This window comes from Gorilla gorilla, chromosome 6 (genome assembly GCF_029281585.2).
Source record: "Gorilla gorilla gorilla isolate KB3781 chromosome 6, NHGRI_mGorGor1-v2.1_pri, whole genome shotgun sequence".
Taxonomy (NCBI): domain Eukaryota; kingdom Metazoa; phylum Chordata; class Mammalia; order Primates; family Hominidae; genus Gorilla; species Gorilla gorilla.
In genome coordinates, this window is record NC_073230.2 from 95622553 (window position 1) to 95649095 (window position 26543).

Genomic DNA, 26543 nt, shown 5'->3' on the forward strand with positions numbered 1-26543 from the left:
AATATAAAAATGGGAGAGAAAACCATAATCAAACCTGCAAATGTTAAATATTATGCTTTAGGCTCCTAAGCCTTCTTTCCTTCACGATGTTATTTGAAAGAATGAGAATACCCCAATTTGAGTAAGTTCACACTTTACAGAATCTATCTTTTGCTGACAGACTGAACTTTCTTCTTTACATTATTTTAAACATTACCTATGAAAATCTCATAGAGAAACACCTATCACATGCAAAGACTAACAACAGATAATAGAAAGAAGAACATTTAGACAATTTACAAATGTGGCTTCCATTTACACATTGTAAAGATGAATTATCTACGTGGCTTAAGAAAAATTTTGACTCATTAATTGGTAATTGTGAACATTGCATTACTAATTTTTGTCTTCACTATTTTTACTTTCAAATGCAGAATCCTTCACTTGTTCAACATCTCATCTTATTGATATTCATTCATTCACTTACTTATTCATTTATGCACTCATTGATTTATAGATTATTTGATTTTAAAAAATCAAACATCAGGGTCTTGTTTGTGCTAAACAATTACTACCTACCATATAACATGTACAAACACAACCCAGACCCATTAATTTAATCATTTTTCTTGCTATCACTATTTTAGCCCTGTTTTTGTTCTGGTTGGTTGGTTTTGTTGCTTTTGAGTAACAAAAATTAAATAAAATATATACTGTAATCTGAAGATTGGTTGTATATCCTATCTGTGGATGTGGCATCCAAATGTTTACAATCTTTATCATTCACTGCAAGCTGGGAATATGTGCCTTGGTTGGTGTTATTCACACTTCTCTTTCTTCATCTGGTTACCTTCTTCTTCCCTCATGACATCATCATCCTTTCCAGAAAGGTTTACCTGCCTCCACTTGTCTCACCTCCTCAGTGTCACTAACAGGTTCATTGTGCTCCTTCAGCATCCTAGGCACTCTCATTCCTGGTCCTCACTGCATTGTATTTTCCTTGACTCTTGTGAACACCCCAAACCCAAACCAGAGTTCTGCATTCTTCATCTTTGTATCCATAGGGCAATAGCTGACAGAGATTAAGAAATCAATAAAGTTTCTTGAACTTAACTAAAATGGAACAGATTATCTTTCTTCATATCCCTTTTAGATTCCAGTGTTACTTGACGATGCTGTAAAAAGGCTAAATTCTCATTATAAGGTGACAGCTTCTTCATTATAGTGCTTTGGCACTTTTTTTCCTGACCTTTAGCAAAATCAAGTATTCTGTTTTCTAAAGGCACTGTTTCTGTGAAGCGTTTTTTCATGAAAGTAGGAACTATTTTTTATTTTGGCAGAAAAAGTATAATAAAGTCTATTAAGATTGACTATATACTTATGAGGTTGTGATGTCATAATCTGGTATTGGCCTTGGTGGAATACAATGTCAAGCCAATAACTCAGACAAGTATCTACTTGCAGTTCATGATATGCCTTCAAGCTCCAGTTGTAAATAATAACCCAGTAACCACTGCATTTTGTGTGCAACATATGGCAATGCTGCAGTGGAGAGCTCTAAGTGATAAAAATTAAAGGGGAAAAAAGGTCATTCACGGTAAATACTTACCATCTGCTCCCAAGCAGGGCGGCAAACAGCATCATGATGTAAATTTAGGTACTGTTCCCACACAGCCATAAATTGTTAAAGAGAACAGATGATATGTGATTTTACAAGTCATTTAGTAAACAGCCATCCCCAAGGCAAAGGGTTCATTTCTATTGGGAGCTCTCTGCCAAAGGCAAGAAAGTAAACCATAATCCAAAGTCAAAATGGAATTATCCTTCTGCTTTCATCTTCAGTATCAGAGGTCACTCTAGTTGAATCACTCCAAATATCTCCAATTGGATTGCCCATTCACTTGAATAATGTACTAGGCTGCCCCTCCAAGTAGAGGGATGGTCAGCCTGGAATTCTAATGATAAAGGAAATAACATCATAGTAGAGTCAGAAGAAAGTATATTGTAAGCAACATGTAGAGTGTGAGATGTAGTTAAATTTGTGTGCACGTGTGATAAAGAGAGAGAGAAAAAGATGCATTAAAGAAAGACTTGAAAATTATCCACTGAAATGTGGATATTGGTTCTCTGAGCAATAAAATTACAAATGACTTTCTTTTCATCTTTGTGCTTCTCTGAATTTTAGGATTTTCTGCAAAAAAAACCCGTGCATTTCTTAAATAAACAAACTATGTTACTTTTTAAGAAACATATCAGAAGCAAGGAACTGAAATGCTTCGAAGTGTTAGGTTCCAAGAGTTGGAAGAGGTGTTGAGGTGGGGGCAAGGAAGTTTGAGGGATGTGAGGCTGCTTCTGAAGAGCCAGATATAGCATATAAATAAAACAGACAGAAGAGAAAAAATTATGCCAATCATGAAACCCAATAAATGGGGAAGTAACGAAATCAAAATAAACATGATTAAGGAAGATAAGATAATCAGATTACTTTCTTTAAAGGTATTTTTATTTTAAACCAGAATGAACTTATTAAATTAGGTAATTGACCTTATTTACTAGCCTTGGCTCTAAATGACTATGGGCTTCCTCTACAAATTAAACCTACCCTCTGAAATTGAAATTGAAGAATTACTGCTTGTGAGAATACTCCATTATGCTGCAGGGTCCTAAGGCAACTCCAAATGAGGAGTTCCCCAAAAAGTTTTGAGCAATGTCAGCACGCTTGAAAAGGAGTAACACTCATTTTTATGTGTATTAAATTACTAGACAGTTTGTTTTTATAGCCCCATTCTCTATACCCTGAAAACCAGGGGGAAGACGAAGACCTAAATTGAGTGGCTGTATTTTTGTGACCACATTTTTCTTCTTTATCAAGTCTGCCTTGCTCTATTCTCAGAAAGACCCTCAGACTTTAGTTTTTGTACATAGACTCAGGTCTCTTGCTCTCCCAAACTACGGTAAATTCCTCCTGCTGGTTTCCTTCGGTGTGAACCATAACTGTGCCCGCTGCTTGGTGATCTTTCCTTCCCTAATGTTCTATCAATGCTGACAACATGAAGGGTCCCTTCTGAACCACAGGGCCTGAGATAATAGCCATACATAGTATGTGGTCAACATCTCAGATGTCTTCACTATGCCTAGACTCATACCATGTGCAAAGTAATCTCAATATTGATTTCGGTTGAGTGAGCAAAAACAAATTTTTGTTCCCATTATACTACTTACTGTTTAGTGGAATTCAGAACAAAAGAGTTCCATTTGACAGCACACTGTTCTAAACCTTTTATCACAGTGGTTTCATCTGAGACTGTGTCACAGCCTGAAATGAGAGAACAGGCTTCTTATACAGTAACAGGAAAGGGGCAGAAATTTCTCCTTATTTTAATCCTGTACCTTCAGTTCCTGATTACTTTAAATTGAAAGTACTAACTTCTGTTTGCTTTCTGAAAGCAGGCTTATCTCATGCAGGTTTATTAATAAAAACCCATATGGTTCCTTCACATTTCTCCATATGTCTTTTTCTCTAGAAAGAAAACATAGATTAGTCTGTTTTCTAGCTGAAGATAATCTATTGTTTTGTATATTCGTTTTCTGTTATAGCTTAGAAAATTTGTCTCCTCTGTGGCAGATTGGTCAGAAAATGCTGACATTATAGAGAACCACTCTGGGAATTTGCAGACTTGGGATTGGTTTGTCAATATCCAAAATGGTTTTACTAGGTTGGTGCAAAAGTAATCACAGTTTTTGCCATTACTTTTAATGGCATGGCAAGAATCCTGGTGTTTCAAAGGGGTTAGAAAGAATCTTGGCAATCAGTCCTCTAACCTGTCTTTTTATATTAAAAGGTGAGGAAAATGAGACCCCAAAAATTCAAATGACTTCTAAAGAATGCCTAGCTAGTGATTGAAAAAATTAGTTACCCTAATGTTTAGTTACTACATTCTATTTTTCTATATGTTGAGAGATAAATAGCTTATACTTTTAAAAAAATCAGGACCTTTAAGATTAGGCCATTACTGAGCAAACCATCCATAGCCATATCCAGTTTGTAAATTCCCTAAGAATATGAATGTCTCATACCTCTATCTCCCGTATACTAAATATATTATCTCATACTTAGCATCATCTCTTAAATAAATATTTGATTTATTACTTGATTGGATGATTACAGAATTAATATTAATATATAATTAGTAATTGATTGTAGAACTAGTACTATAGTTAGACAACAACAAACTATTATGATATAGAAAGTTATACCACTTATACTTTATTTCTTTTTAGAGAAGTAATGTGAATGATTAAGTGCATATATTTTAGAATCCCAGCTCTGCTATTTAATAGCTATAAGACCGTGGGCAAATAAATTGTTTAAATATCTCTTTCCTCATCTTAAAATTAGAATAATAACATCTACCTCATGGTGGTTGCTTTAAATATTAAATGTTGTTATCTGCATAAGCACTTAAAGTGCCTTCTCATGGCAGATATCCAATAAATGTTGGTAATGATCAGCTGAAGGGTGAACATAAGCACTAAAACTCAAAGATTTTTAGACTATAAGCCAGGATTTAGACTGAATGAGAAAACCTATCTAGGAGAAGAATTTTTTTAAATTTTCCTTATTCTCTGAAGAAAGCAATGGGAAATGTGTCTTCACCTACTGGCAACATAACACCATAGAAATGGTAAAATGCTACAGGAGTACTGCAATGTGGAAAAAAACACCAGGGGTTAAGTAGTTAATGATAAAGAAGATGTAATTTTTTTTCAAATGGAATCCTAATCTTAGCTGGGGTGTGGGTGGGAGGATTTTAAAAATTCTTTAACTGTTAAAATGTTGTAAAAATACCAAACACCCCTATGTCTATTTGCACAGTGTCCCATGTGAAACAATGTCTTTTATAAATATTTACATGGCCTACCCTAGCACTGAGAAGAAAAATAGATAATACTGAAAGTATGGTTGTTAAAGAGAAAATAGTGGCCATAATCTCTTGTAAAAATATTTTCAAGTACAATGACTATTTCAGAAATATTAATGTGTAGAAGCTAAAAAGTTGATCTAATAGACATAGAGAGTAGAATAGTAGTTACTAGAGATGGGGAAGAGTGGGGTGGTGGGGGGTAGCCAAAAGTTGGTTAATAGACACAAAAATATTTAATGGACAGCTAGATATGAGGAATAAGTTCTTGTGTTCTATAGCACTATAGGGTGACTATAATTAACGGCAATTTATGGTGTATTTTCAAACAGCAACAATGGTAGACTTTGAATGTACCCAACAAAAGGAAATAATAAATGTTTGAGGTGATGGAGATACTAATTAGACTGATTTAATCATTACACACTGTATACATGTATCAAAACATGTGATCAAAACATCACACTGTACTTCATAAATACGTACGATTATCATGTCTCAATTAAAAAAATAATAAAATAAATCAGCATATAAAAATAAGCTAGTCACACAAAAACAGCAAGATTGAATTTGTCTACAAGATTGCAGATTTATCAATACATTACTCAAAACCTTAGCATCACAATTATGATGACAGTATTTGTAAAATTGTATATGAAGTTTCAGGCTTTTACTATTTCAGATTAGTTCAAATCACTATTTCAAATCAAATCTCAAATAATTTTCACTTTCATGGATATCAAAATAAAACATATTTAGGTCCTCATCATTTATTGGGAGTCTAAGCAAGGACCTGCTCGTCCAATTCTAAGATGAAAACTTTCAAAAACAGTAAAATGCTACTAAGCTCTCCCAAACTCAAAACCTATGTTGTGATTACTTGTGTTACTTATCTATTTTTTTTATATTGATGCAGATGGACCTTATGGACTTCAAGTGAATTCTGATAAAGGGCTAAAAGTAGGGGAAGTGTTTACTGTTGACCTTGGAGAGGCCATCCTATTTGATTGTTCTGCTGATTCTCATCCCCCCAACACCTACTCCTGGATTAGGAGGACTGACAATACTACATATATCATTAAGCATGGGCCTCGCTTAGAAGTTGCGTCTGAGAAAGTAGCCCAGAAGACAATGGACTATGTGTGCTGTGCTTACAACAACATAACCGGCAGGCAAGATGAAACTCATTTCACAGTTATCATCACTTCCGTAGGTATGTGTGACATACGAGGAAGGGATCCTAATAAAACATGAATGCGTGCTGGCCTTGCACTTCCCCTATCTTATACCTAGGTAGAAAAGAAAATCACTGTGGGATTATTCATATATTCTAAAAATCTCTCTTTCCAAAGTTAACTAAGCCATGGTTTCTATGACTCAAAGAAAAAAAATTCAAAATGAAATAGGGGAGAAATTCAATTCAATTGTGAAGGGCTATGAAGAAAAAGGGAATTCCACAAATTACTTCTAAATGTGCACTCTTGCTTTCCTAGTTTTATGAACAAAAATATAAGAGAAACAGGCTGTTCATTTAGAGGGTTTATATCTACCACTGCATTAGGTCAGATGAATAAGTCTCCAAGAGTTGGGAATCTGGTTTTCCTACTTCTATTTGATTCCCCTTCTCACTGTCTTTCATGGGCTCCCCTTCCTCTTTCACCATTTAAACAGCTGAAATCTATGGAAGTTAACAAGGGGAGTCTCAACACCTTGGAAATTACAAAATTCTGTAAGTCTGTGAAATTTGGCTTTCTCTAGAAATCATCTGATTTTCAGAAATGTCATCAACCCGCAAAGATTAAGAATTACGGCCTAAAATATTGATGTCCACCAAATTCTCATCCTTCTACACCTTCTCTTCTCTCTCTACAGAATGGTTTTATTCTCCTGTATGATTTTCTGTATGATTTCATTCATTTCCATGGCTTCATGTAACACTGGTACATCCCAAATCTATATCTTTAAAGCTCTAAAACCGTACACCCAGCTGCCTCTGGATGTCTCTGCTTGGAAGTGCCAGAAGCACCATACAGGTCCGATATATCAAAACTAAACCATCTTCTTTCCCCCACAATTGCTATTCTGTCTGTATTACCTATTTAAGTGAATGGCCCTACTAACTACCAACCTAAGACAGAAAGCTAAATGTCATCTCAGACCCATTCCTCTTGCCTATTCCCTGGTCCCACATTCAGTCACCGAGTTGTGTCCATTTCCTTTCTTCCTATTTCTCAGATACATTTTCTTCTCTCCTTCTTCCTTCTTTTGTCTTTCTTATTTCTTTGTATTCTCTTCTCCTTCTCCCTCTCCCCTTCCCTTTCCCTCCCTACTCCTCTTTCTCCTTTTCCTTTTTCTTCTTCCTCTTCTATGACTACTTCTACTACTGCTAAGTCCTTCTCAGACTCTCCTTTGCACACAAGTCAAATGCCACTTGGGCAAAATCTGGGGGCAAGTTTGGACAGGACATGGTGGTTAAGGTACCTATGACTGGTGGAAGAACAAGTTTATAAAAGCTACTACTCATTAATATCTTTTCTATTGATGCCTTCTCTTTCTTCACCTTTATAGCACTGGTACCTAGAAAAAGACCCATAATACAGAGAAACTCAATATGTTTTGTTGAATAAGTGATGCAACAATATAATTTCTTGTAATCCTTAGGCTCAGTTTTTCAGTATGTTGCCCTTGGGCCATCTGCATCAAGATCACCTAGGGAGGTCGCTAAAAATATAGCTTCATTAAGACACCTCAGACCTATTGGATCAGGATCTTTCAGGTAGCACTTGAGAATCTGAATATTCAGCACATACAAGTGTGACAACCACTTGTTTAGTATATTTTATCTCCAGAGCGTTTTGAATTTACTAAAAAGTTCCTAAAGAGCCATGAAGAATTATAAGACTATCGCAAACCTACGGGTTGATAAATGTATAGTGAATGGGTTTCTCGTAGGTACTCCTTGGTACCAGGAGGAAAAATCACCTCGGTATTTTGGGATGTATATATTGTCATGGTGGGGTTTTTTTCATCTGAAGAAAATGCACTGTTCATTATGATAGCCACTAACCTCATTTGGCTTTTGAGCACTTAACACATTGAGCACTTAACACAATGTGCTTAACACAACTGAGAAACTGAATTTTTAATTTTATTTCATCTTTATTAATTTTAATTTGAATGTAAATAGCCACAGGTTTAGTGGTTACCATGTCAGACAATGCAGCTCTAGAATTTTTACCTGAGTTGCTTCATTTGGGCAGTAGATAATAATATATATTTCTTGTAGACCCAAAAAGCATGTGTGTTTTAGGGTGTTATAAATTAAGCACCCATTCATTCATTTTTTAGCACTCACTATGGGCCAAATATTGGAGTAGGCACTAAGAATAACATATGAGAAAGGTAATTCCTCCTAATAAGAATTCCTGCTCACAATCTAACATGAGTGGCAAACACATAAACAGCTGAGGTACATCCTTTGCTTTCCATTTTATTAATTTTTTTATAGGCTTAACCAGATTTTCACCCCAGTAGCAAACCAAGACACAATTGTACAGCAAGCCATAATTAAGCACATAAAATAGTAGCAATCCTGGTGTCATCTTCAGCTTGTTTCTCATGCTCACTGCAAGTGAAAACATGGCTGTAATGGGTAGAAGTATACTACAGTAAGGCTTTCCCACTGCCTAAACTTTCTACATTAATATTTAGCCAAGATAGTCTCATAATATCAGAAGCCCCCAATATTTGATTAAGATCTTATTACCAAGGTCTAAAGACAGCTACAGTCTTAACATCAGATAATTGCCTTTTGCAAAATCTAAAAAACCTGTTTGACCTGTACAAAGACCAAGCATTTGTTATTATAGTAAATAAGAAGAGCAGGTGCTTATTTTTCAGAGGGATTCAGAGCTGTCAATATTAGTGACCTCTTTGTGGCTTTTAGAGCTATTTTCTAACCCCCAAATGTCCACAGAGCTTTAACTCAAACAGCAACAAAATGGCAAAGAAAATGAATAGTATTGATGTGTTTTGTTAAATATTTGTTTTTTCTAAGTTTCAAAGTTAATGAACCTCAGCAGGACAGATTGAGTATACATCAACCTACAGTTATAAATGACCATCACTTGCAAGTATCAGTTGAGCCTACTCTCCATCCACTCTGAGGAGTAAACTCTTGAGATCTGTGGAGAATTTGAAATCATTTAAAAGGTTAAAATACCTGCTTTTGAGATGTTTCCAGAACCGAATTTGTGTTTGGTGTCGCCAGTGAAGCTGTAAGTAAGAGATTAACCTCTTACTTCTTAATAAGGCAAAACATTTGGCTGACCAAAAAGTTTTAGCAATAAAACGTGGAAGCCAAAGGAAAACAGAGCCAGAGATGACTCCAAGTTCACAGATATGGAAAGAAAATGACAAGGTCAGGAAATAATCAAGTTTTATTGGGGATTTTCAGTGGGGAGAGGAAGGCTGGAGAAAACAATTAGTTCTGTGTTTTTCTCTTTCTAAGACTACAGCAAACGGTGACTTTCACCTCTTTGGACTATGATTCACATCTAATTTGAGATATTAATTGACCTTTTTATATCTCCATGGAAATATCCTAAAGAAAACAGAGACAACAGGCAAGTTCACACAGCTAGTAAGTGATAAATAATATCTGAATTCAAAGCCTTTTTTTTTTTTTGAGATGAAGTTTCACTCTTGTTGCTCAGGCCAAAGTGCAGTGGCACAATCTCGGCTCACTGCAACCTCTGCCTCCTGGGTTCAAGTGATCCTCTTGCCTCAGTCCCCCAAGTAGCTGGGATTAAAGGCATGTGCCACCATGCCTGGCTAATTTTCGTATTTTTAGTAGAGACGGGGTTTCACCATGTTGGCCAGGCTGGTCTCAAACTCCTGATCTCAGTTGATCCACCCACCTCGGCCTCCCAAAGTGCAGGGATTACAGGCGTGAGCCACCACACCTGACCCAAAGCCCTTGTTTTTAACCACTATACAAACTGTCTCTTTTGATATAACTGAGAATGTTGATGAAACCATATGGTCTTTCTAAAAGGTAGGTATAGAGTCACTTTCTCATCATCTATCCAATTTAATGCTATGTGCGTGTACTTTCTCATCACCTATCTAATTTAATGCTATGTACGTAGAGATACTCTGGTTTGTCTACAATGTGTATAATTTCATATTAATGCAAAGTTAGGAAATACTTGTAACTGAAAATAATGTCTATGATACATTTCAAGAAAAGAATAGCTATTAAAATAATAAATTAGCTTTGTGTTTTGCAAAACAAGATTTTATTACCTTAATTACGGACTTCCTTGAATGCAGATGTCCCTACTTTAAAGTTTTAACTGAGCCAAAATTGCTATTGTGGCATGCCATGTATAGACAGACAGACAGAGAGATGATAGATAGATAGATAGATAGATAGATAGATAGATAGATAGATAGATAGATAGATAGAGAATGTTTATGGAAATGTAATCATCTGATCAGTATTCAAATGTTCACATTTAATGAAGGCATTCAATTGTATAAATAGAATTCCCTAAGGCCATGTGGGCATAGTTTGAGATTTATCCATAATAGAAATGTTTTCAATTTGTACGTGATCCTGAGAAAGCTACCATTTTTTACATGTATTTATATTTCCCATCTTTTCTTAAAGAAGAGAACAGGAAAAAGACTCAAGGCAGGAAAATGAATTTACTAATTTTTTCTATCTGGAAATTTCTCAAGTCAAGACGTCTAGGAAATGTATTTCACTTTGGGCCTTTGGAAATGACAATTAAGATAGAACTACAAATATGACATTCAGACACTGAGACCTAAGGTGATGTCTCCATGAGCATCCAGCACTGAACAACTGTGTCTGTCAGTGGGCCTATGATGGGGTGTGGAAATGGCACACTCCTCAACGTGGCACCTTCATCTCCGGAGGGACATGAGTCAGCTGCCATAATCAGTGAACAGATTGGATGAGAGAGATCTCAAGACTTCATTTTGATGTAGAAATGGATACACAGACTGGTAGCATATGGCTGTCCTGCCACTGAGTGCAGTCTCAAACAGCAGGGTTGCGATACCATGGATACCACACCTCTTGCCCATATTTGCACTTAACATGTTATTCCATTTTATTTGTTTGCCTAAGGAGGAGGCAAATAGCATTTGCACTATGGCTTTGGCACATGATTCCATCATGTTTAAATAATGGGGAGAATGGCATGCTATGTGCTAAAGAATAGTATAAACTCTCTGAAAGGAGAAAGAAGGAAGCTCCTGCAGGTGTCCAGAACTGCAGAAGCGATCCCTATACATTCTCTATGGCAATAGGGTCAGAATTTCCTGCTGTCTTATTTTCAAGTTCAGGTTCTGGAAGTTCATCTTTGAAAAAACACTTGCCTGCGGCTGAGACCACAACAACTGTGCCCCTTGATTTGATCCTTTACATATTTGGCACTTTTTGTGTGTGTGAAAGGAACAAATTTCAAATGCTGGACCTAGTAAATCTTGTGTGTTCTGGGATAGAGGAGCAGTGTTGAGAGCAGAGAGCCAGAATGCTCTAGAGAAGAGGACTAACAGGAAAGATCATTTCTTCCGAGAAAAGGATTGTCCCTATTCCTCATTCTCCATGGGGAAGTCTCTTGGCCTTTGCCACAGCCGTGGTTTTGGGCTGACAGGCACTGGTCACTACAGGAAAGCTCTCTGATGTAGGGCAAACACAGGCCAAGGGAAGAGGCAAGAGGGCAATAAGGAAGGAGCCTAAAGAAATAAGGAAGTAATGGAGGAAGGAAACAGTGGGATCCTCTGTAGGAGAGAATGTGTGCAAATTAGGTCATTTTAGTAAATACATATCAAAAGGGACAAAAAGTTAAAAATGAAGGAGAAGGGAACATATGTATCTTATCTAGTCTAAGACATCCAGTCATTGTATATTAAGCCTACTGCCTGACTGGAGAATCACAGAAGTGTCTGGCAGAGAGCTGATGCCGGCCAGAGTGAAGCTTCACTATTAGAACGGGAACTGCTTGGAAATAGTAATTATTAGCATATGTTCAAGTTTAAGAGGGAAAAAACAGCCGAGACTACTCAAGTGTTTTTCAGCAGTTTTGCTGATGGTAAAGCACATTGAAAAAACTTGAATAGAATAAATTAGCATTGAATTCTTTTTTGAGGAGTCTTCAGGGGTTATAGAATTTTGGTGATGGCAGTCTGGCTATTAAGAAGTGAAAGATTTGAAGCACATGAAGTCTTATGTCAGAAAAAGTTAGAGGAAAAACTGATATGTAAGAGCCTACCTACTAATTGGAAAAACCAGTCTTTGACCACAGATTAACAGAAAAAAAGTTGAACTTGCAGTCAGAAAAAAACCTGTCTACTCTCAATTCTAGGACTTACTGACTATGGCAAATATTTTAGTTTCTCTGAGACTCTTTCTTTATCTGTAACTGTAAATGGTATGAATTTTCTTTTGTAAATGGAAAACAAATTGTACATTTGATTTTATGTATATATAATATTTAATATATATTTAATTGTGCATTATCTGAAAATTCCCTTAGCTAGTTTTGATTTTATTGTCAGATCTAAAATGATGAAATAGAGAATTCACTTGCTAAAAGTGGTGCCCAAATCATACGATATATGTTAAATCTTGCCACTCTATTATTTGGTATTTTTTTTCAATTCTTTCTTTTTTATTATTTATTTCTTACCAGTTTTTCTGGTTTTTGTTTTTTTTTTTGTTTTTTTTTTTTTGTTTTTTGCTTTTTTATCACTGTCACTGTCTCAGAGAGCATTCTATTTGCCTTTATCTTATTGACAACCGCAGTGAAGTATGGGTCCTTCTAAATTTATGTCTTAGAAATGAAATTAACTAAATTTTGTTGGGCTTCCAAAAGTGCACCTCTAGGATGGTAGAGAATCTGGAATCCAGTTATGTAAAGAACAACAAAATGATCTTGGGATGCTGAATCTGAAGAAGAGGATTCTCAGGGGGAGATGTGAGTTTCACCAAACAATTAAGATAACATCATATACAGAGAGGATTTGATTTATTTGTCATTGCTTCAATTGGTAGAACTGAGTAGATTTGGGCTTCATTTGGGAGAAGGATTTTGTTTCTTCTATAATGATTAGGTGAGAGTGGTGGAAAGAGCATGGAATTGTTGTTAGACATTGCTAAATTCAAATTTGAGTCCTGGAGTCTTAGATTTCCCAACTGTAATATGAAACTAATTATTGTATCGTAGAAGCAGTAAGTGGTAAAACTATTGATTAGAATTTTTAATCCCTAAAGTCTAAAAGACAAATAAAAATGTATAACTAACAAGGAAATAGAGAAGAAAAGATAAATAAAATTCTGATTAATCTAAATTAGGACAAGAAAGGAGAGAGAAAAGAAATAAAAGGTAGGAAATATAGAAAAAATAATAAGATTGCAGATCTAAACTGAAATATATTACTAATCATACTAGGTCTTAGTGTGCTAAATATTCCAAGTAAAAAACAAATGTCAAACTGGATACACACCTTATGTATGAAGATACTGAAAGGTTTTAATTAAATAGATGAACGGATAAACCATACAAAAAAGAAAGCTAGCACAGCTATGTAGCAGGTCTTCTAATAATGTTATTTCATTTCAACATGATTTCATTATAATATTGATGAGAAAAAATATCAATTCCCACTGGGGCCACTGTGTGTGTGCAGTTTGCACTTTCTCCCCCTACCTACATGGGTTTTCTCCAGGTATTCCAGCTTCCTCCCACATCCCAAAGATGTGCACATTCAGTGAACTGTCATATCTGCATAGTCACTGTCTGAGTTAGTGTGGGTATGTGTGTGAGTGTGCCCTGAAATGGGATGGTACCCTGTCCAGGGCTAGTTCCGGCCTTGTGTCCTGGGCTTCCAGGATAGGATTCTAGCCACCTGCAAGCCTGAACTAGAATAAGCGGGTTGGAGAATGAATGAATGAATATGAATGATTGTCAAATAAAAATTTATAAAGACTAGGATAATCATATAAATGCATGACAATAAATGATGTGATATGAAAGTGCTCCGCAAGACTACCAGATTTGTGATGTTAGTTTTTGAACTGCATGATGCTAGGAGGTGCTTTTTACAATTTTCACTTTGTAAACATTTATTCCTTGATGTAACCCATTACCACTACCACTGCCATCATTCACAGATTCACCAAAAATTGAGTAAATAATGATCTTACTTGTTTTATTAATCTTTATTCAATGTATGTATTCATTCAATTTATTTCAGTGTTTGATATTAGAAGTGTTTGGGATCTTTATGTAGAACTCTGATATTTTTCTGACCAGAAATATGTTGTAGAGACTTAGCTCTTGTTTATATCAATTAGCCAATGGTTAAATTGATTTCATTATTTTTTGTTTTGCTCAGTCACAGTTTCCAAGAATCAGCTGATGTTAAGTGAGGACTTACCGTACTGGTATAAGATAATGTACATAAAAATTAGATGAATTAGATAAATTCTTCAAGACAAGAAGCATTAGGAAGTGCACCTAATAAATAGCAAAAATTGACCGAAAAAAATCACAAAGTGGGAGATTTTAACATATTTATTTCAGTAACTAATAAAACAGACAAAAACTCAGTAGGAATAGAGAAAACCTGCCTCACCTAGTTGAAATAATATAAATACTACATACAACAACTGCAGAATACACCCTTTTCATATGACTATTTGTATAGTCTTTAAAAAAATCAACAAACTTCAAAGGATTGCCCTCTAACAAGAATGAAATTAAACCAAAAATCAATAATAGAAACACCACTAGAAAACTCCCAAACTTAAGAAAATTAAGCAACAGACTTCTAAACCCATAGGTCAAATAAGAAATTGCAGTGAAAATTAGAAAACATTTTGGACTTAATGATAATGAAATTACTATGTTTTAAAACTCAGAAAAATGTTGCTCTATAATTACATTGCCTACACTTGAGGAAATGAGGGAAAAAATAATGGAAATTAAACTTAAAAGTGTATTGTGTGTGTTTACAAGGTGTGTTAAAATAACATATATATATGTGCAATTTTTTGAAGACTTGGTTACTAGCATGCCACAGATATAGGGTCCTATTTACATAACTTCATGTAAACTTCTCTGGCTTCCCCAAGTCATAGAGTATCAGAGCAAGAAGAGAACTTAAATGCCAGTCACTCTTGCCTCCTCATTATACTAATGCGAAAATCAAAACCCTGAGAGTCAAGGGGCTCACCCAAAGTTACACAGCTCTTTAGAGAGAACAATCCCACAAGAGAATAATATCTGAGAAAAGGCTAAGATCTCACAAAGAGACTACCCAAGTGCAAAGTGGTTCCAAACTAAAAGGTCAACCTTCTAACAGTGGGAGAATATAAATTATTCTACAACTTTTTATGAGGCAAAAATAATCTAATAAGCTTCATGATGTTCTAGTCTATATCTAGGATCAATAAATTGCCATTCTAGTTCATTTGAAGCTGCCTTGCATTTATTTCTTCTAGCCAAGGTTTGAAAGAGTTTAATTTAAAATCTGTTTAAAGGCAATAAGCAGGACACAGATATTATAATCCCATAGAATAACATTTTAAGAATGCAGTTCTCTGAACGCATGTCAGAAATTTATAAACTCCCCATCAGAAATGGTGAAGATTTTTGATAATGAAAAACAACCTTGTCAAACTCTTTAGGACTTAAGGGAAATATGTGAATGGTGCTGTATTGGGAAATTAGAAGAGATAACTGATTTCCATGATGTGTTTACTCGATTTTTGCACATATGATCTACACTACATTATTAAAAGATTCCTGTAAGATTAAGAAATGGAAGTATTCTGGGTGGAAAAGCCAAGAGAGTTAATGTAGGTTCATACTGAGAGAAAGAAAAGATTAAGGCTTCCTCCCTTATTTTGGCTGTTGGAGATCTCAGCAGAGATTTTATGATGAAAGATGACACAGTGCAGGCTGGATATTTATTGCAGAGCTGTGTAGCCACCATGGTCTTTACCACACCCAGATTTTCCAGGCTGTTCACCATTGCTGAATGGAAATGGCATCACATGACTTTCACTCACACATTAATCTGGACAGAGACAAGCAACTGCCATGATTTATTTCCACACCCATATCTGATTCACATGGTAATATGGAAGACATCTGTTACTTTCATTTGTTGGAGGTTAAAACTACTTCCTATTATATAGATTGACTATATAACTAAACATATTATAACCTGAAGCTGGTGTTGACATAGCCACAGTTAATAAGTTGTGTTAAAATTATATTAAAGGGAGGCATCATTAAGTGTTAAGAGTCTGGGGTAACATCTGGACTCTACCACTTATAACCCAAGTGACCTTGGGCAAGACGCAGCTTCCTCATCTATTGGAAGGGATGATAAAATAATCTCTCCCTTGTAGGATTGTTGTAAAGATTCAGTGAGTTAATATGTATCATGCAGCCTTAGAACAGAGCCTGACATATTGTAAGCACTCAGCAGATGTTATTAGCACCGTATTTTATATAGTGATATTAATAAAGGGAATGACTTATAAAACAAAGTGAATTCTAGTCAAAAGGTGGGACTTTAAATATTTTTTTGAAAAATCACACATACATCCTATTTTAAGAATTGACATTTTTTTTCTTTTTAATTTTTTTCATCATTTATGGTAAGACATTTCTTTGTTGGCCAAAAATTACTAAAGTGTGTTTGAAATGAACACATCCCCTCTTGCACCTTTAATCACATACTATCTCCCTAGAAAATTCACATACTTGAATTATGCTAAAAAAGCAAAATGGAAGGAAAATGAGAGAACAACTTAGCATTTAGGGATGTAGAGACAATGAGATGAAACAGATCTAAGTTAAGGTGGCAAACATCACTGAGAAGTACGACATGAGATATTGGCTACACCTAGTACAACACAGTCAGTTTTAACTTGGGCAGTGCACCACGTTTCCAATCACAGGTATCCCTAGGGAGTTTAGTGTGTGTTCTAAAATAAGTGCATTCCTTCCATTTGGTCTCTCTCTCTCTGTGTGTCTCTAATATACGTGTTTATATATTTTTTCAATAGCGTCTCATTTAAAATAAGGCATTTAAAAAGTCAAGTTATATACTGTAGCAATTTATTGCTAAAAATATATTTATCTTTTTATTTAGGACTAGAGAAGCTTGCACAGAAAGGAAAATCATTGTCACCTTTAGCAAGTATAACTGGAATATCACTATTTTTGATTATATCCATGTGTCTTCTCTTCCTATGGAAAAAATATCAACCCTACAAAGGTAAGTTAAAATTACAAAAAAAAAATTTGAAGCTGTATATATGTGTACTAAAAAAAACCTTACCATTTTTCTTCTCTCTTGATTTTAGTTATAAAACAGAAACTAGAAGGCAGGTAATGCATCTGTTTCTATGAAAATAGTTGTTTTCCTTAGATGCTTTTTCCTCAATTATTATCCCTGACAAAAATACCTATTTTGTCTTTTCAGGCCAGAAACAGAATACAGGAAAGCTCAAATATTTTCAGGTAATGGCCAGGCTGAAAAGGGCTATTATCAGTTTTAATGTATGTTAATTAGTTGTGTTAATATTATTATATATTATTAATGTAATATAATTAATATGAGCTAAAATTAATATAACAGTCTCTTACCTTTGAGTTAGTGCCTTCACTTTAGAAAGTGCTGTCTTCTGTATTGGTTTTATATAAGTCACACAAGTCTGTAATATCAGGCCTGGAAGGCACTCTTAACTCCATTTTACAGTCAAGAGAACTAATAATCAAGGAGATTAAGTCACTTGTCCAGTCAGTAGGATCAAAGAAATTAGTTCTGCTAATTCATTGATCCTATTATTGTTTTGAAAATGCCAAAGGGTTCTATCACTTTGTTCATTCCTAAGGTAGGTTTCATGCTGGCAGCTCCATCCCAAAGAGAAGAGGAAAAGAAGGTTTGGCAGGGGCCAGGATTGCTTCTTTGTCCCCACTGTAACCCTCATTATCATCAATATTGACTGTACTGAGTTATTATAAGTTAACAAAGTTTTTGCTCAGGCCACAAAATCACAGGGAGCCAAGTTTCAGTTTTATATATGCCAATTTCCCCTCATGTCACCTTAGGAAAATTATTTTTCTTAACCACAACTTCCTCTTCTATATAATAGGGATAAAAACTTCCCCCTTAAGGTTGCTATGAGAATTAAATAAAATGATATAGGTGGAGTGCCTGATATGATGCCTGGATGTGTAATAAATGTGGGCCTTCTTCCTCTTTTCTAGCCCTTCCTGACTTATAAGTGACAGAATGTCAGAGCTGGCAAGGGCCCCAGAGGCTATCTGGTTCCTTCTAACCACCTCCCCCGCCATCATTCTATAGATGATAGTTTATGTGGATTGATAGTGTAATGTATTTTACTTTTTATGTATGGGAAGCTTCAGTTAGCTATTTACTCTTTTTAGTTCTGATGATCTGTTACATCTGTTAGATCTGTTAGATCTAACGGGGTGCAGTAGATATTACGGGTGGATCAAGAACTGGTGTGACCTTCAGGCTTAAACCCTGGTGACCATGAGTCTCTGGTAACTGCAAGTTACAAAGGCCAAGGTTGCCCACCTGTGTGTATTTAAAGATATAACAGGCTATTCTCACGTCTGGCTTTAAGAATAATTGTTCCAATTCAGTTTCAATTCTCAGCTTCAGAAAGAGTGATTTCCAACACTGCTTAATGGCAATACGACTATAGGAATTAGGAAATGTTAAATTCATTTTGTACCTATACCATTTAAAACAGACAATAAAGATAAGTTTTACAAAGCTTTAAAAAACAACAGCAAATCAAGGCATTTGGTTTGTAAGCAGTATTTGTTTTACATTTCAGGCCATGAAGATGCTCTGGATGACTTCGGAATATATGAATTTGTTGCTTTTCCAGATGCTTCTGGTGTTTCCAGGGTTGGTTTTCCTAGTGGCTGATTAACCGAGAAGTAGAATTCTGCTTCACCAGAGGTGTAAAAAGCATTTGTTTAAGCACTGGGCAGTGTGGTCAAATGGCTGCATTACCCATTACTGCATTAAGCTGCATTGACTTACTCCGTAGTGAATGGCATTGCCAGATTTGGGAAGCTAAAGCGTCTTACTTCGCCTTTATAAGTAAAGCTAACACAAATAAGGAAGTTATGCTAATTCATAAATAGTCTTTACCTGGTAATCTCGGTGAAGAGAGAACTAACTAGGTTGAAAGTCAAGAGAACTGAATAAACAAGCTGGGCGTGGTGGCTCACATCTGTATTCCTAGGGCTTTGGGAGGCCGAGATGGAAAGATCACTTGAGCCCAGGAGTTTGAGATCAGCCTGGGCAAAGACCCCATCCCAACAAATATTTAAAAATTAGCCAGGCATGGTTATGCATGCCTCTGGTCCCAGCTTCTTGGGAGACCGAGGCAGGAGGATCATTGAGCCCAGGAGTTCAAGGCTGCAGTGAGCCGTGATCACATTACCGCACTCAGCCTGGGCAGCAGAGTAAGACCCTGTCTCAAATAAATAAATACTGAATAAACAGCGGATCAGGAGACCCTAATTTAAGTCATTCTGCATCACTTGGGTGACTGCAACCCATCACTTTACTAAACTCTCTCTGTTCCTCAGTTTTCCCTTTATTGGCCCCTCATATCTTTTGACAACATTGCAAAGACAATTGATCACACCCTTGAAGATACCTCATGCTTCAGAAGGAAGTTGCCATATAGGCCCAAAGTATGCAAGTATACATCTTTATTATTGCCCTAAAGGTGCATGAGATGGCAAGGGAGCTTTCATATAGTTGAAGTCATTTCAGTCCGGAAAAAAAAAAAAAAAAAGATCTTTTAAAGTAATCAGTTTTTCTTAACAGACATGCAGAGTGTTTCTCTGAGCGAATCAGATTATTAACATTTTTATAGATTTGTATAGAACCAAGTTTTCCTCTGCTTCCTTATTCTGCTGTGAGAGTCCATTTGAGGAAGGGCACCATAAAAACAGATTACTTGCTTCCAGGCATTCTCATTTCCATTTGTTAAAAAGACTATTTGCCATTAGGGAATGATGACTTCTCTTGTTCAGAGGATTCTATCAGTGTATAAGGTTCATCTAGTAAGCTTCCTCGCCACAGAGTTTATTTGAGAAATGTCATGTGAGTAATGGAGAGGGACTGATTGCATTTCATCCTCCCTAAGGGTGAGTCAGTAACAGTCACAGATGAAGCAAAGAACTACTGTGCAAAGGCTTTGCAATACCCTATTCAATCTCAGGCAGGATTGGCTCACCTTCACTTCCACAACCAAAAGACAAAAACAAATATTTGATGGATCAGTTATTTCAAACAGCTTCTCACGATGGTAGAAAGCACCACTCTGAGGTGTGGCTTCAAATTGGAGAGCAGGAAACTGAAGAGCTAAGACTTATAATTGAATTTTTGAATAAGGAGTTTTTTTTTTATTTAAAATAATGCAAACATTTATTCCTAGGAATTCACTGGAAAGGAGTGAGATTTATGTAAGAAATTTTAAATCTTACCATGTGATTAATCACTACTCAATTTTGGAGTTTTACTGGGAGGACCTCAATTGGCTCAAAATATTACAGCCCTGAAGAACTTTAAGCAGAGAAATAGGGGCTTTAATTACACAGTAGAAGCCCTGCTTATTTCTATCAGAAACAGAATAACTTGATTTGGAGCCATGTCCATCTTCAAAGCTGCAAGCTCCTGAGGAATCTGCTGAGGTTCTTAACTGGCCATTGCAGGTGCTTTGGGGAAGAAGTGAGAAATCAAGACCAACAACCAAAGGAGGAGGATGAGGACAGGGACATGAGGAGGAGGATCTGCATGAGAAGCCAGAATGGCAGCTATGTATACGTAGCTATGTAATGGGAGATTAGCAGCCAAATGCAATGGCCTTTAGAAGAAAAGGAAAGGTGATAATAAAACCAAGATCTCAAAACTGAACTTGAGAAGGGAAATAAATTAAATTATTAACTTTCTGAGTTTTTTAAAATCAAAATAAGCTAGGTGCCACGGTGTGCACCTGTAGTCCCAGCTGTTCAGGAAGCTGAGATAGGAGGATCACTTGAACCCAGGAGTTCAAGACCAACCTGAGTAACATAGCGAGACCCTGACTCAAAAAAAGATAATCAAAATAATCTCTTGGCATATTGTGTGGTATGTACACAAATGGATTACTTCTGTCTCTACCAATTGCACATTTCATTGTCCATTTAGCACCTCTTTCAGGAGTTAGACAGAAAACAATTGCATTAAGTGAGCCAGTTTATTATTTAACAGCTGTAATATTAGGTTAGGTGAGTAAGTTAGTGATCATCAATAGATTGCTTTTACCGTAGCTCCTGAATATCTTCATACAACAAATATCAAGAGCTGATCTCAAGGATAGATTGTAAACCAAAATTTCCTTGACACAAAAATGACAGAAGAAATCACATATACTAAGGCTTCATGTGAGAGCTATAGCAAGTGGAATGGAAATTAGTGGTTTCTAGAAAAACAAAAAGCTAAGATGTTCCATTAAAACCTAGCAGGTCAAATTAACATGAGATAGTGAACTCTTCAGAGTTATCAAGAGCAAAGAGTCCTCGAGGTGAAGGTGTATAAATATGAAGGACTGAAAGTGGACAGAAGTAGGATTAAAATAGGAAGCATTTGGGATGGGGAGGAAAACTAGACTTCGGCTAAATAATTGGGAGGGAGTGTTTATAGGAAGAAGGAAGTTATGAAATATAAGGAATGGGAATTAATAAAACACAAATACCACTTTCAATAAAAATACCTGTTGGTTTTTACCAGCCATAAATACACTATTCTTTCCACATTCACCTAAGCATTTAGTTTTTACAGTCCATTACTACATTTAAACCAAAACATTTTCCTTTGAGTGTTCCACATTCCTTGGTACTGCCTTTACTTATTTGCAATACGATGAGGGATTTGGGCTGTATATTGTTCTTTCTTTTAAGCCACCCTTGTGCACATAATTGGCAAATAGTGTCAAAAGGGTAACTGAGGTATAGAAAAGATAATGATATATGCTATCTGATTCTAAGATGTCCTGATATCTTCTCTTTTGCTATTTTTTCTTTCTATAATATTTCCTTTACAGTACTGCCAGCTTTCTTCTTAAATGAAGAAAAAAATCCATAGCTTTGTCAAGCTATCCTTCTTCTGACCTTATAGCTATGCTGCTGCACAAACTGCCATAGGGTAAGTGCAGAAAAGTGTAGCAAGGAGGAAGTCAACTTTCTAGGGAAGATAAATAGTTCTAATTCTCTAATCATCACTACTGCCAGTTGTTTTCAACTATGCAACATAGTGGAAAAACTATTTACTAGTCTTGAGATAATTTATTTTTAATGTGTCACATTTTCTAGATCCCAAGCAGGTCTGTTCCAGTCTCTGATTGTGTATCGGGGCAAGATTTGCACAGTACAGTGTATGAAGTTATTCAGCACATCCCTGCCCAGCAGCAAGACCATCCAGAGTAAGTACGAATCTGCATTTGATGGTGCTATGGAGAGGCTAAGCATTTAGCTTTTGCTTTCCCCAGAACTGATTAAAAGGCACAGAAGAAAAATACCAAAACAAGAAATTATAGCTTCTGTACATTTGAACACACTTCCCCACCTGAACATAATTTTGAGAAACAAAACAGGCAAACACACAAATATCTTCGAGGGCCATGCACTTGGGCCAGTGGACTAGATACAAAACTCTAGAATCAACTTTCTCTTGTGTACATTTCTTTCTCACAATATTTCCCCAAGGAATCCACATCTGGGTATGAAAGGAATGTTCAGGCTAATTCTGTAGCCATCTTAATGATTACTTAGTGATTTTCCAGTGGCTATGGAAGTTTTATGGATGATTTGTCACTAAAAATAGGACCAGTAAAATAAAAGCCTACAGAGGGTCCACAGCACAGTCAGCACCAATGCCAATCCTCTTATTCAAAAGTAGCCTATTCCCAGTTGAGTGGAACCCCATTGAGGACTGGCCTCTCACCCATAGAGGACAAAACCTGTGCTGAGGACAAAGCTGGGAACCTATTTATCCAGTTAAGCTCAAGGCTGTCACTAAGAAGTCTCCCTTTCCTCCATGCCATGGAGAAATAAAGCCTACAATCTTCTGAAATAATAAAATGAACTTCTCTTTTTTGTGGGCTATAGCTGCCTGCAGTCATAACTGCCACAGATCATCTTCCATCATTTCTTTGTCACTTATTGACTTTGAAAAGAACATCAATAACCAGATACAGAAACTTGCCCTCTGGCAAAATAAACAGTTTCAGCAAAGTAATTCATGCACACTCCTGGGTAAATACCAAAAATAACAACTAGGAATGAACAAATCCAGGAAAAATCATCTTATGGGGAGGAAACCTAGTGCTGGGGGGACTGTGCGTCATTTAAGGACTAAATAAGTGGCAAGATACTTCAGAGAACCTCATCAGAGAAAATTTACCTAGAGTCACATAAATAAGGAACAGACTGATGGAGTTAGGAACTTCTAGTTTGAAAAAAAAAATGTTGTAAAGCATTGCATTATCAATCTAGTAGAACACAAGAGTAGGATATTATTACATGATATTTTAAGAATAAAAACTCTAAAATGATACCTAATTCTCTTTACTGTCTATAATAGAAAACTAGGGGAAGTTTGTTTGCTGTTAAATATAAGGCATTGAAAGAATTTTGAGATTATGTCTCCTTTCTAAGATTTAATCTAATTAAAATTTCTATCCTATTTAAGTTCATTTGTTTTTCTATGTATCCTTTCTTCTAACTATCGATTTTTCACATTAGAATGTAAACAAACCAAATGACAACTTGGGGTTTATCTTTTAAGGTTATTAAGAACGAAATAAATTTTAAGTCAAAATTGTGATTATGGCAGCTACAATTTAAGAACACAAAATAAACTGATTGGGTTGTTTTGCCTGTCAAAAAACTGATTCTTAAAAAAAACACCCTTTGAAACTAGATGACTTTTAGACACTAGCAAAATCTTTTGACTTTCTTAAGAATATAAAAGTTTATTTCATAAATAAGATTTGAGAATTGAAAACAAAGCAGAAATGTTCTTTTTCAGGCATTCAAAACTGCTATTTAAAAAGTATTCAAAACCGCTATTGGGACATGCTCCTCCAAAAGGCAGTCACCCTCAAAACCCCAGCTCATGCTACCAGCCCAAACTGAGTGACATCTCCACCTCCCACAGCCTCTCTCTTCTCACCTTCTTCTTCTGTCTTCTCAGTCGTTTTTGTGTTTGTCAGTTCATCTATGTACATCTTTGTCTTCCAGTGGCTCTCTCTTCTTTTACCTTCATCCTTTGAATCCCCCGTTTTCTGAGTCTACCCTTCTCTTTTCCTCTCTTTCTCCATAACTGTCTCCCTTATCCGTAATATCCTTCTTAAAATTTTCCTCCTCTGTCTGTCTTCCAGCATTATCTAAATGGGGAGCCAATATTTTCTAAAGTGTTATTTTATTTGAATTCAGATTTATGTTACTAATTCTAAATTTTTTTAATAAATAAGTGAAATGCTTCCTTTTTCTTTATCAGAAACTATTTTGCACTTATTTTACTTATAATCAATTCACAAACATTTCCAGGACATTTACTATGCGCTAGAGCAAGACATTAAATAAGACTCGATCTTTTAAAGATTTCCTAGTTTAGTGGGCTGCTGTTTACTTATTTTAACTAAAGATTAGTGATTCTTAGTAAAATAAATATTTCTCAGTAGAATAAATGCCACCTATAGATGCAGAGAGCATTTTTCTTTCCTGATTATCTGTGGTTTTAGTCTCCTCTAGGTCCAATTAAATTCAAAGACCAACTTCATGAGTAATGCATTATTATAGGTGGTTGGTGAATCTCTCCCATCTCTCATTCCCAACTTGAATGTGCCAGCTCTGGGGAAAGAATCCTAACTTCTCTGCTTTCTTTTATTTGGCAGTCACTTCTGAGTAGGAAAGACAGCCAAACAATTTTATTCTCTGGCTCTTAGACTGTTGTAAAATAACAGTGTTATTTTCTTTACTTCATGTGTCTATTACCTAATTGGACTGCTGTTTAACAAACTGGTAAACTGGTTTGTGTTCATATTCTAGTACTCAGCCCAGTTATTTATTTAGTGAACTTATGGATGGATGTATTTCAATGTTGTCTATTGACCTCATTAAATGCTCTTGGTAGGGTTTATATTGAACCCAAGACTGATGTTAGTATATTGAAAACAGGACATTCAAGTTAAGTAAACCTTTAGTTTCGAAAGTAAATTATCTACAAAATTTAATAATTGCTGACTCTTATATTTATTTGTTGATAAATGTAATTTTCTTGAGCTAGCTCCAAACATTCTTCTAATTTGTAGCCCTGGAAAGCAATAAAAGAATTTAAAGTTCTTTTACCTGCAGACCTGAAAAATCTATAGAACTGTTTACATATTTTGTATATCTCTTCACTAGGTGAACTTTCATGGGCTAAACAGTACATTCGAGTGAAATTCTGAAGAAACATTTTAAGGAAAAACAGTGGGAAAGTATATTAATCTGGAATCAGTGAAGAAACCAAGACCAACACCTCTTACTCATTATTCCTTTACATGCAGAATAGAGGCATTTATGCAAATTGAACTGCAGGTTTTTCAGCATATACACAATGTCTTGTGCAACAGAAAAACATGTTGGGGAAATATTCCTCAGTGGAGAGTCGTTCTCATGCTGACGGGGAGAACGAAAGTGACAGGGGTTTCCTCATAACTTTTGTATGAAATATCTCTACAAACCTCAATTAGTTCTACTCTACACTTTCACTATCATCAACACTGAGACTATCCTGTCTCACCTACAAATGTGGAAATTTTACATTGTTAGATTTTTCAGCAGACTTTGTTTTATTAAATTTTTATTAGTGTTAAGAATGCTAAATTTATGTTTCAATTTTATTTCCAAATTTCTATCTTGTTATTTGTACAACAAAGTAATAAGGATGGTTGTCACAAAAACAAAACTATGCCTTCTCTTTTTTTTCAATCACCAGTAGTATTTTTGAGAAGACTTGTGAACACTTAAGGAAATGACTATTAAAGTCTTATTTTTATTTTTTTCAAGGAAAGATGGATTCAAATAAATTATTCTGTTTTTTCTTTTATGTGGTCTTAATTCTTTGTCTTGTAGAGTAAAAATATTACATAAAAATCAGATTGTAGACGCTGGTTTTTTAATCCTTATTTCCCAATGTGCAATCAAGTCTAGATTATAGGGAATTATAAAAATAAAGATCTTGCTCTCTCATGGCCTATTATTTTAAATAGAAGAAAAGAACTCTTAAAAATAGAATTTCTTTTCTAAAAGTTTCAAGCAAGCCACTGTAGGTACATTGCCCTTCCTGCATTTTCACAGAAGCACATGGTGAAAAGAAAATTAAGACTTTAGTCCTATGACTCATTTCTGGTCCTCTGTCTCTACTACCCTTATATATTGTTCTGTTGGAAAAGTCCATCAGTTCTACCACAAGTATTTTCTTCTACATTTAGCAAAAAAACTACTG

At 35.6% G+C, this 26543-nt stretch overlaps 1 protein-coding gene across 2 annotated transcripts in view; it reads left to right on the plus strand.

Annotated features, from left to right (window-relative positions):
• The window catches only part of HEPACAM2 (HEPACAM family member 2), a 37988-nt gene extending 11792 nt beyond the window's left edge, over positions 1–26196 (plus strand). Inside the window, exons 4-10 of one of the 2 annotated variants that reach the window (XM_004045750.5) lie at positions 5818–6114; positions 17106–17231; positions 17320–17344; positions 17439–17476; positions 18826–18899; positions 22364–22473; positions 25460–26196. In XM_004045750.5, the coding sequence (XP_004045798.4) occupies positions 5818–6114; positions 17106–17231; positions 17320–17344; positions 17439–17476; positions 18826–18899; positions 22364–22473; positions 25460–25463 (674 nt within the window). In that variant the 3' untranslated portion in view covers positions 25464–26196. The remainder of the gene's footprint in view (positions 1–5817; positions 6115–17105; positions 17232–17319; positions 17345–17438; positions 17477–18825; positions 18900–22363; positions 22474–25459) is intronic. The other variant, XM_019031609.4, reaches the window with a different exon arrangement.
• The last annotated feature ends 347 nt before the right edge of the window (positions 26197–26543 follow it).